A 12,164-nucleotide genomic window follows, 5' to 3' on the forward strand; every position below is an offset into this window, starting at 1 on the left:
ACACGTTGCGACCAACATAGGTCTTCATCAGGGTCACTGAATTTCACACGAATTTCTATGACTTTCACATACAAAAATGAAATGAATCCAGTCAAAGTCCTGTTTGACCTTTGTAAATACCATTTAATTAGGCTTTACGTGTACATTTGCATTTATAAATAAAAAGTTTTGCTAATGGAATGGAAAGATTATAAATATATAGCTGAAAACTGAAATTATTATATTCTAAAATTCAAAAAAGTTGTTTCAAAATAAGACTAAAAGGGCACATTAACTATGGTATTTACGGTAATCCACTTCCACCTGTTTCTGTGGTCTCGTTTACTACAGTACATTCGGCCTTTTGGTAGTACGCGACGTCACATCCGGTCTCTCTCGTTGCTTCGCAGAGCTCCAGCATGGCGGATACCGGCGTGTTGGAGACGCTCCTCCGGCGGATTGAGAAGGTGGACGACGGTGTGGACAGCGTCGAAGTGGCGACCAGCCTCGGGGTGGACCACCAGGTCATCGTCGGAGCCGTGAAGAGTCTGCAGGCTCTGGGAGACGTGAGTTTATCTGAGCTGAGCGTCACCGGAAGTCAGACTGTCACCGTCAACACTGTTCATTCAGTGTGACTGATGCAACATTAAACAGTCAGAGCTGTGTGGACGGACAGGTTTACTTAACTCCACTATGTGTGACATGCAGTAAAGTCCATTTAGCCAGCTAGTATGAATATTAAAGGTCACCTATTATGCACTATAATGCACTTTTCCATGTCTTTTAAACATCAATATCTGATATTGACACTGTGTGTATGTGATGGCAGAGATTGCATTGTTATTGTCCTGCTTTTCCTTTGATACCAACAGGGACACATGGGACCTGCAAGTATAAATAAGTAGCATGTTGCAGATCCATCAAGAGGGAATCCCACAACAGTGTCTGTTGCTCTGTTATATAACTGAAAACTCATTTTTGACAAAACCAATGCAGTGTACTTTATGTCTTAATGTCTAATGAACCATGCTGGTGGTGTCTCATGAACAGCTGACCCACTCTGTTGTGATTGGTCAACCGAACCAAACTCTTCGGACTCTGCTCCAGCTCCGCTCTAACTATTTTTGTTTTTGAGGAAACTAGCCGCTAGGCAGGTGTTATGCACCTGTGTTACTTGGTGACATCACCACGTTACGAAAGAGAAGGCGAGACTTTGATCAAGGCGTTTCAGGCAGTTCAAGAGCAGTGTTTCTGTGGGGGAAAGTAACTCCCTTTGCCGTTGACTTTGGGCTTTGAAACTTTGCAGACATTTTACATGCAAAAAAAACTATGTAACACACTAAAGGAAAGGGGAAAAAGCATAATAGGTCCTCTTTAATGGTCTTATTTTTTAATTTGTCTTTATCCTGTGCCGTCTCAAATCGGTTCTTTATTTGTTGTTGTCTTATTAATGGCTTCTTCAGTCATCTGTAAAGCATATTGAATTGCACTAACCTGTATGAAAGGTGCTAGAAAAATAAAGTTTGATAGATTGATTGATTATAACGACTATGAGCAAATAGGATGTTGTGAGGAACTTGCATTTCAGTTCAGGAGCAGTGTTTCTGTGGGGGAGAGTAACTTCCTTTGGCGTGGACTTTGGGCTTTGAAACTTTGCAGAAACTACATAACACACTAAAGGAAAAGGAAAAAGCGCCAAAAAGCTTAAAAGGTCCTTCTTAAATTCAAAGCCAGGGGCTAAAATAATTAGCATTTTTGTTGAACAAAACTCCCTGAGTGACCAAATCGACCTTCAATTTCTCCCCCACTGCTACAGTCTTTGATGCAAACATTTTCAAATGAACTTAACACTGTTGAAGTCTCAGTCAAACGAGCTGACAGTCATGTTTTGTTCCTTCGGTGTCCAGTTAATCTCAGCCGAGCAGCGCTCCTCCAAGCACTGGGAGCTGTCGGATGAGGGCACGGAGATAGCCGAGCAGGGCAGCCAAGAAGCCCGGGTCTTCAGCTCCATCCCGCTGGAGGGTCTGGCTCAGAGCGAGCTCATGGTGAGTGTTACAGGTGGGACAGGTCAGGTCGACCACACACATACATCACCTGTAGGGCTGGAATGGTAAAAAGAAACAGGTGGGAACATTCAGCCTGGTTTTGGTTCAGGTGTAAACATAAAGGGGAAGGATAGCTGCTCTTAAAATAGCTCTATATACAGTATTATATTTATATTGTATTTAACAGGCGTCTTATGAAGCCTGATGGAGAATGGCAGCATGAAGGTTTATGGGACTGAAACATAGCCTAGATATATAAAATGTCAGGTTATCATTCTACTGTTTTGTTTATGCACTTCTAAATCCCGCACTTTAGGAAGGTTTCCTAAACTTGCATCTCAAAAGCTGAGCTCAAAAGGTTTAAACCTGAATTGTATTGTGTGATAAAACTGCACATTTTAGGCCTTTTATTGTGACCAGCCCAAGACACATCTGTGTAATAATCATGCTGTTTAATCAGCACCTTGATATGCCACATTTGTCAGGTGGATGATGATCTTGGCAAAGGAGAAACGCTCACTACCGCTAGAAATAAGCCTTTTGTGTGCAAAGAAAAAAACTTTTATTTCAAAACAAAAGTGCAAAAGTGGTGCATTCATATTTTTGTTCAGTATACTTACATATAAACACATAATAGACTGCACATACTGTTGCAATCCTAAATGTTTGATATACTCAGTGACATTGTTGTGCCTCTGTGTTTGTCCCCGTGCAGAAACTGTCCTTTGGGAAGATCGGCTTCAGCAAGGCCATGTCCAACAAGTGGATCAGAGTGGACAAGGCACACGAGGGCGGCCCACGGATATTCAGGACTGTACGTGTTAACTTTATATCAACTCTTATGAAGGCCTTTATGTGATCCCCATTCTGAATAATGTGTGGTTATGTGTGGGCCCCCAGGTGGAGAGCATAGAGGACCAGGTCAGAGAGAAGCTGCTGCTGGTACAGAAAGGCAGCACCTCTCAGCTGGAAGAGAAAGAGAAGAACGAGCTGAAGAAGAGGAAGCTGCTCTCTGAAGTGTAAGTCCACACACCTTTATACACTAGTGGTGATTGTGTTCCCGTGTCTACCAGTAGGTGGCAGTAGAAGGTTTGTTGTGGCTCTGTGGTTGTCTTCCACAAGTCAGCATGAGGCTGGGATCATACAATTACACTACCACCAGTCTGTTGGTGGAACAGAGAAGTGATTGTAATTGTTCTGATACATCCTGCTTCTGCTACCAGCATTCATTATGTAACTCCTCATGAGACCTGAGTGTGCCAGGAATATGGGATTGCTTCTTGGCTTCTGTGAGTGCTGTGGATGAACAACATTTCATCAGATGCTGGCAGACGCTTTGTGAATGGGATTTAGATCGGAATCCTTCCATTTCTGTATTTTACTGAAACAGTTAAATTGTTCCAGTAAAGTGGATAGTAGATAAACCGTGACAATGCAGAGAGTAAAATGATTAACTGGATAAATGTTTGGAATATGGTGCCATTTCATATTAGAATAATGATTAAAGCTGCATGTGATATGCTTCCGTCATCCCAAAAACCTTAAGGAGACGGTAAATGCAGGTTCTATAATTACATTTTTACTATAAGAGTCTGTAGCAACTCATAATGTAATAACAATGCGTAATGTAATAATTAATTTAATAACTAGTGAGAGTTCAAAAATGTGACAATACATTTAATTTGCATGCACACTTTGAACAGATTAACGTTACTGTAATGTCAAACGGCAATATTAGGCCATCTTGGCTTAATTGTTGAGAGTGTATGGGATCAAATAACATGATCATGATCCCATAGACATCCAGGAAATGAGCGAAACTAAACAAGTAAACTAAGAGGGGGTGAGGAGGCGCCTTTTTTGAAAGCTTTGTCTGAGGGGGGAAACAAAGTTCAGTTGTTTTAAATTAAGGACTCAACTTGTGTCATGTAAAACTAGAAGGGTTCCTCTGCTTCAAGAAGACAAGGAGAGTACTCTTTTTATGCCTCCACGCCAGCGTCAGCCGCCTGTAGTCAGAGGCATTATGTTTTCGGGTTGTCCGTCCCGTTCTCGTGAACGCAATATCTCATGAGTGTCTCTTGGGAATTTCTTCAAATTCAGCACAAACATCCACTTGGACTCAAGAATTCATATGACAATTATGACAATTTTACACAAATGTCTAACAGGATAAAATGAAGTGATGACAGTTTTGAACAGACATGGATGTAAACTGCAACTTGACTGGTTGGTGGAGAAGTACAACCGCAAGGCGGTAATTCTTAGTTTTCAATTATTTCACATTGTGCTGAATTTATTACATTATTATTTTTACTTAGTTTATAGTGTAATAATTTTCTCATTATTACATTATGCACAAAACTGTTATTACATTATGCGCTCATGGTTTTCATACATTATTTGCTGATTATTACATTATCAGTTGCTACAGGGTTTTGCTCAAGAATGTACCGTGTGGTTTCGTGAGGTACGGGGAAGATCTCTTAGCTCAACGTAGAGCTAGTCAGGCTAGAAGGCCAGTATGTGTTTACACTTTAACCCGTTTCTTTATTACGACTCTAGACTTGTGTAGAAGTCTCTTCTACGTAGGTTGAACCGTATTAACTACAACACCCATTTATTTGCTTTGTTCTCAGTTTTGAAGACAATTTGCAGATGTGAAGAAGCTGATGCATAAAATGTAGTGAAAAGACTTTCAATCTGCTGTCGCTGATATCTAAATATTCAAAATACTTTTGTTTTGGTGTTAACCTACTAAAATATAGTCTGGATTGATAGCAGGGATCATTTTCTTCCAAAATCCTCTTACTCAGAAAGTAATCTCTCATAAACTGGCAGCCAGACTACAGATGTACTAAGCTGATATAACTAAGCATCCTGATGGAAGATATTATCAGGAAATATTGACCAATGAGAATAAAAAACAAGGAACCAAATACGTCATTCTCATGACCTATATTCATAATGACATGAGGCTCTATAGAAAAACAGTTGGGATCAGATTTGTTATTAGGTTTCACGGAAAAAAATATTAGAAACGTTGTCGTCATGCAGTTTCAATACAGCGCCAGCAAACACTACCATACAGTTGAATCTGTTTCACATAACAATTAAAACATCCATCTGGTCCCTCGCTCTGTAACATATATCATATGTTATATTCATGCAGGGGATCACCTCTAACAATAAGCCACTCACAGTATCTTTATGGTTGTTTGAAGTGATTTTAACTTGTGTGTTTAGGACGGTGAAGTCGTACTGGATCACTAAGGGCAGCTCCTTCAGCACCACCATCACCAAACAGGAGACGGAGCTCACGCCTGAGATGATTGCCAAGTGAGTACAGCTGCTACTTATTTAGTCTAATTTAAAATATTTTGCTGTTGTCTGCTTAAAGGGATAATTCGGGTGTCTTGAAGTGGGGTTGTATGTGGTACTTATCCATAGTCAGTGTATTATTTACAGTCGATGGGAGTCGGCATGCCCCCGTTTTGGAGAAGCACACAGGAGTTACCGCACGGGAGCAAAGTAATGTACTTCTGTGGACGGGGGCAGCAGCAAAACATATTGTAACCACCTAAAAAAATCAATATCAGTTTAAGTGTACACTATATTTAGAATATTTTCACTGTTTTACCTTGCCGTCACAGCCCTTTCCAATGGAGAACTGAAGCCGTTGTATCCCTCTGTGCTCTCTTCAAAGCCACCAGACTCCATTGAAAACACCTGTAATTTTACCTCGCAGAACACAGGAATTCCTGGTCTACCGCTGCCTCAATCGCGTAGTTTGTTTGTGTTATTGTGTGACTTTGGTTAGTTCGGATTCACCAAAGTCACACAATAACACAAACAAACTAACCAATCGATGCAGCAGTTGACCAGTAACACCTGTGAAAACCAGTAAAAAATTACAGTTTTTTTCAATGGAGTCTGGTTGCTTTGGCGAGAGCATAGGTAACGGCTTCAGTTCCCCGTCGGAAACATAGACTGTATAGCTGTCTCACAGCAAAGTAAAGCTGAGAAAATATTCTAAATATAGCGTAGAGTTAAACTGATATTGATTTATTTTAGGTGAGCCTTTCTTTTAGGTGTCTAAAATACGTTTTGCTGCTGCCCCCATCCACAGCAGTACATTGCTTTGCTCCCTTGATGGTACTCCTGTCTGTTTCTCCAAACTGGAGGCGTGCCGACCGCCATCTACTGTAGGTAATACACCGACTATGGATAAGTACCTCATACAAGCCCACTTTAAAACACCCGAACTATTCCTTTAATACTACTATAAAATGTGTCCCGTCTGCCCTCCTCTGTCTGTCAGTGACGGAGTGCAGGACCTCAGACAGAGGACACAGAGAAACCTCCGCCCATAAAAGGGGACGAGTCCAAAGATGGGGACTTTGTCCTAAAGGCAGGGCAGGACAAAATGATTGTGACATAATGTTGATTTATATTAAACGTTCTTAATGCTCTTGAGATTATGAGATTATTATTATTATTCTCTCTTTTGTGCTGCTTTTCTGATGAGAAATTAAACCAGCCATGCAAACCTACACCTTTTCATTGACAAAGCCTTATTTAACATGTTAAATTGGCAACCCCAGTAATAGTCACTGTTATTGTGAGATACTTTGAAATAGGAAACAAGGATAAATAATTAATCTTATATTTTCGTTTTATAATTTTATATATATATTTTCAGGATGAAGCATTAAAATGCAAACAGAATGAAACGGTTTGCATGAAATCATATTATAGAGGGGATTTAGCTAAAAGCAGCATCCAGATGTTCCTGGCCAAATATTCAAATGATACTGCTTTTACTTCTTTGTGCTGACTGTGCACGTCATAGATCTGATGCTCATGTCAGCTCAGATTAAACATGCTTAAATGAATTTGGAGAGATTGGGAGATTATGTATTGTGGAAACCTGACTATAAAGAAGCAGGGATGCTGTAGTTTATTGAAACAGCAGAAGTCGAAGCTGCAGTCAGTCTTTTCTCTTCTTTAACCTTGCTTGTGTTTTGTTGCAGTGGCAGCTGGAAGGAGAAGAAATTTAAGCCGTACAACTTCGAGGCCATGGGCGTGGCCCCTGACTGTGGTCACTTGCACCCGCTGCTGAAGGTGCGAACACAGTTCAGGCAGATCTTCCTGGAGATGGGGTGAGTGGCTGCAAATAGACGAGTGAAACAAAAAAAACATTTCACACATAAAAAAGAAACACAGAAAATGAAGTGTGTGCCTCCTGTAGCTTCACAGAGATGCCGACCAACAACTTCATAGAGAGCTCTTTCTGGAACTTTGACTCCCTGTTCCAGCCCCAGCAGCACCCGGCCAGAGACCAGCACGACACCTTCTTCCTGTCTGGTGAGGCCCTGTGTGTGTCGGCATTTCTCTCTCTTGAGTCACGCTCTAGTTGTATCCGAGTGTCTTATGATGATCATTTACTCCTAACATCTTATTTCAGACCCGGCACTCGCCCATGAGTTCCCCCAGGACTACCTGGAGAGAGTGAAGAAGGTCCACACGGAGGGAGGCTATGGCTCACAAGGGTGAGACACAATCACAAGGAAAATTAAAGGCAAAACTTTGGCAGCTTTTATATGGATGTCCAATCAGTGTTGATAGTAAATGTAGTCGATTTGAAGCAATAACTTCCTCAGTGCGTGCTTTATAGACCCAGAAAGCTGAGCTCTCGTGCTCACGGAGCCGTACCAGCAGTGCCTACATTTACCATGATGCATTGCACATGAGCTTCTGACCCCCAAGGTCCCCGCCGGCCATATCGTCTTGCACGGCTAATACAGACTCTGCCTCTCTCCGCTGCATCTCTTTGGCCGTATACTCTGACTCCAATGAATACGGCTGAATATCAGAGTCAGCCAAAACACCGTTAAATGTATCCTCGTCCATAACATCCTCTCCACTCATATTTTGGGATGCCATTTTTGCCGTTGGAAATACAGTTTTGCTAGTTTGCAATACAAGCAAAGAGAACAGGGAAGTTCTGTTTATGAGCAAACGCGTCCCCTAGAGGCGGAGACTAGAAATCGAAGGCAAAAATAGTCTGTAGTTTATCCTTGCATCCAACTACGTCACTGTGATGTCAAATGACGGTGCCGGAACAGGAAGAACAACAGATTTTGCAGCAGGAGAACTCAGCTTTCTCACTCAATTTAGCAGCACTTAGGAATTTATTGCTTCAATTAACTACATTTAACATCAACACTGATTGGACATCCACATAAAAGGAGACAGATTTTCCCGTTTAATCAGCTTTCAACAAAGCCTGTGACATTATCCTCTAACATGCTGCTGCTGTTCTTCAGGTACAAATATGACTGGAAGATAGAGGAGGCTCAGAAGAACATCCTCCGCACCCACACTACAGCAGTCAGCGCACGCATGTTGTATAAACTGGCACAACAGGTGAGTTGCACATAAAGCACACACTAGTTGAAATGTTCTGGAACGATACGATCTTATTTTGATTTTAAACATTTTGCATTATGCGATGAGATATATTGTGATTTATTACCTTTTATCAACTGTTTGTCAACATCTGTTTTATCTAATAAAATATAGTTTTCACTCCGTTAATTTCAGAGTTTTCATTCACATATCTTGAGGTCAGAGGTCAAGGGACCCCATTGAAAATGGCCATGCTAGTTTTTCCTTGCCAGAATTTAGGGGACGTTTGGAGCGTTATTTAGTGTTCTTCCCGACAAGCTAGTATGACGTGGTTGGTACCAATGGATTCCTTATTTTTTCTAGATTCATATGATGCCAGTATCACTTTAGCTTTAAAACCCGCTACAACCTCTGAAAGACAGAATAGCGGCGGATTAAGAGGTTACTAGTTTATATACCGGTAATAAAAGATCGATACTTGACATCCGTGTATCGTGATAATATGCTGTATGGATTTTTTCCCCCGCCCCTAATACCTACCTCACATACATTGTTTGGCAAGTTCACAAAATAAATACAAAGAGGATTGAGAATATGTTTTCAAACATGTCCTTAAAAATGTGCCTGCACAGAGCCCAAAGGATATTAAAAGACAATAACCACCCAGCAACACCCTGGGTACCCTGCTGCACCCTGGGTACCCTGCTGCTGTCTGGCAGGAGATACAGAAGTATTTGCTGTCGTACCAGCAGACCAGAGAGCAGCTTCTTTCCTCTGGCTGTGAGACTCCTCAACTTCAGACACTCACAGCAGCAGGAATAGAGGTTTTCTTTTTTGTAGCTGTTTGAAGGTTTCATCCCTTTTTTTTCTTTCTTCAAGAAACACCAGCATCTGTTTTTTTAACCACATATTAAGTCGTACCCTGCAAGCACTCCACCACCGTCTTTTTCGGACTCACCTCAGGGATGAACTGGGACGCCATGACTGCGCGCCAGGCAATATGCCCGACCTCACTAATGAGGAGCAAATCCCTGCAGACAGGTTCCAAACCCTGGTGAAAAGCCGTCCCAGAAGAGTTGAGGCTGTTAGAGATTGCTCACCAATCACATGGGTGTATCATTCAGGCGTCCACATACTTTTGACCATGTAGCGGTGTGTTGTCATTAACCATAGACCTCTTCTCTCTATCTCCATCTCACACCCTCATGTCCACCTATCCACCAGGAGAAGTTCACCCCCGCCAAGTACTTCTCCATCGACCGGGTGTTCAGGAACGAGACCTTGGATGCCACCCATCTGGCCGAGTTCCACCAGATAGAGGGCGTGGTGGCCGACTACGGACTCACACTGGGTGACCTCATGGGCATCCTGCATGAGTTCTTCACTAAACTAGGTCAGCAGACACTGTGAATGAAAAATAACGGTCAAGAACTCAGTTAAATGGCCTTATAAGGGCTATAAATATGTTCCTGAGGGGTTATTATGCACGAAAGAAGAAAATAGACACAATCATAACACCTCAGTATTACTGCAAACTAGATTGTTTAACCAAATGCATGAAACACAGACAAGATAATAACACTTTGACAAGTTTTGTTGATTGTTGTTTGTGTTCTTCAGATGTTTATTTCTAGCCCCACTAATCCAGCCTTTCTTGTTTCCTTTCTAGGAATGACCAAGCTCCGCTTCAAGCCTGCTTACAACCCGTACACAGAGCCCAGCATGGAGGTGTTTAGCTTCCATGAAGGTATAGTACAAACCCTCTAAATAGATAATCTACTACCATCGGTGCTCTATTAGATTAACTGGCTGCTGTTTTCCATCTATCACTACAGAGTTTCCTAAAATGATGGTATTGCAACTGTTCTATCTGTTAGTTTGCCAGCAAGCCTTAAAACGTGTAATCCTATATTCTCAACCTATGTCTGGTGCTGTTTTTTGTGGTTTTGGTTGTTCCACCAACTGTGTATAATTTGTCTGGATACAGGACTGAAAAAGTGGGTGGAAATAGGGAACTCTGGGGTCTTCAGACCGGAGATGCTGCTGCCAATGGGTCTCCCTGAGGACGTGTCTGTCATTGCCTGGGGACTGTCTCTGGAAAGGTGAACACACAGGACTGAATACTGAATCTATTACTACATACACAGAGATTACTGAATCTGTGTTCAGTGGCTCACTAGTTTTGAAATATCATAACTGACCTGCATTTTATTTTTACAGCCATGTCGGCGTTTGATAACGGGAGCACAGCTGTATGTCTGTGCAAACTATACCTTGTTGTTAATCTATTTTCCATTTAAGGATTAAAGGTGTGTGATTCAGTCTGTCTGTAGACGTCATCAGTCCTGAGCTCACATCTGACCTGCATCTCAGATACTTAGCTTTATGGTTTTGAAGAGGATTATTCCTGTTTAGATTTAAATTTACTATTAACATTATTTATTGGAATTATTTCATGTTAGATTATAAACTATATGTCATTGTATTGGCTTTATACAGCCAGTCAAAATCCCATTGCTACAATGCATAGACATTGTTTAGATATATTTATTCACCATGACATTTTTTAATTTGATTCCACAAAACGCCCTGTTTTGTTCTTAGTTTTCTGTATTAAACCTCACCATACGAGTCATTTGGTGGTCACACACATACTGCTTATGGTAGAGAGAATACTTTGGGTTTTAAATCTTGAGTTTTAACTGTGGGAAACTGTCATGGCTAACGACTACGGAGCGAGTAAACTGCTTTATAATCCACACTGAGTAATCCTCCCTGTTCCACCTAACTCTGTGTTTCTGCTCTGACCTGTCAGACCTGGAAATAGACGCAACACAGCACACTCTGTCACGTTATGCTCACTCAGCCTTCTTCTCTGACCCGCAGGCCCACCATGATTAAATACGGCATCAACAACATCAGGGAGCTGGTGGGACACAAGGTGAACCTACAGATGGTCTACGACAGCCCCATATGTCGACTGGAGTCCTGAAGTTCACCCAACCTTCATCATTCACCTTACCTTTACCACGGGGCACCTCATTTCTACATCTCACTCTAGTTGTTCCAGCTAGTCAGAGCTCAGCCAGTAAAACCAGCTGGTCTGAAAGCAGAAAGAGGGTCTGTTTTACTCCATACAACACCCTCAGACAGACCCCAGTAAGGGCTTTTAACACATCGCGGAGCAGCCTTTGTATGAATTTAATACTCTGCTGCCATGTAAAACATCCGTGTGAGTGCTGACTTTGTTCCATACTAAGAACAGCTTTTTCCCCTTTACATCACCCTGGCCCAGTTACGACAGAAAATGACCTATTTGTACAGGAAAAATACTACTTTTGGAATGTGACAGAGGTTCAATAAAAAGTTTTTTTTCCAAATACCAATGCAACCTGACTTGTTTGTTTTTGTAAACGTGTCATATTATGATCTAAGGTTCTATCTGACTTTTTTTTTTTTAAGAAGTTATTTACACTACACTATTTTTCACTAATAAAGGAATAGTGTGCCGCTTTTAGGGGGATCTATTGGCAGAAATGGAATATAATATTAATAAGTATGTTTTCTTTTCTTCTTCTGTATAATCACGTTTTTGCGTTAATGTGTTGTTAACCATATATATATTTACATGCCACTGTTTTGACAAGTTAAGATGTTTTAAGAAGTTTAATTTGACTTGTATGCTTTAATGGCCCTAAAATATCATATCTCCAAACTCGTCTTACTTGGTTT

General features: G+C 41.3%; 1 protein-coding gene across 1 annotated transcript; it reads left to right on the top strand.

Annotated features, from left to right (window-relative positions):
• The first annotated feature begins 332 nt into the window (after nucleotides 1–332).
• Nucleotides 333–11,818, top strand: farsa (phenylalanyl-tRNA synthetase subunit alpha). The gene is made up of 13 exons (XM_037792904.1): nucleotides 333–545; nucleotides 1,887–2,024; nucleotides 2,740–2,838; nucleotides 2,925–3,043; nucleotides 5,268–5,360; nucleotides 7,055–7,183; nucleotides 7,273–7,388; nucleotides 7,489–7,573; nucleotides 8,351–8,450; nucleotides 9,657–9,825; nucleotides 10,102–10,179; nucleotides 10,420–10,534; nucleotides 11,319–11,818. Exons 1-13 carry the CDS (start codon nucleotides 399–401, stop codon nucleotides 11,422–11,424), a joined length of 1,494 nt encoding a protein of 497 aa, XP_037648832.1. The 5' UTR covers nucleotides 333–398; the 3' UTR covers nucleotides 11,425–11,818.
• The last annotated feature ends 346 nt before the right edge of the window (nucleotides 11,819–12,164 follow it).

This window comes from Sebastes umbrosus, chromosome 14 (genome assembly GCF_015220745.1).
Source record: "Sebastes umbrosus isolate fSebUmb1 chromosome 14, fSebUmb1.pri, whole genome shotgun sequence".
NCBI lineage: Eukaryota > Metazoa > Chordata > Actinopteri > Perciformes > Sebastidae > Sebastes > Sebastes umbrosus.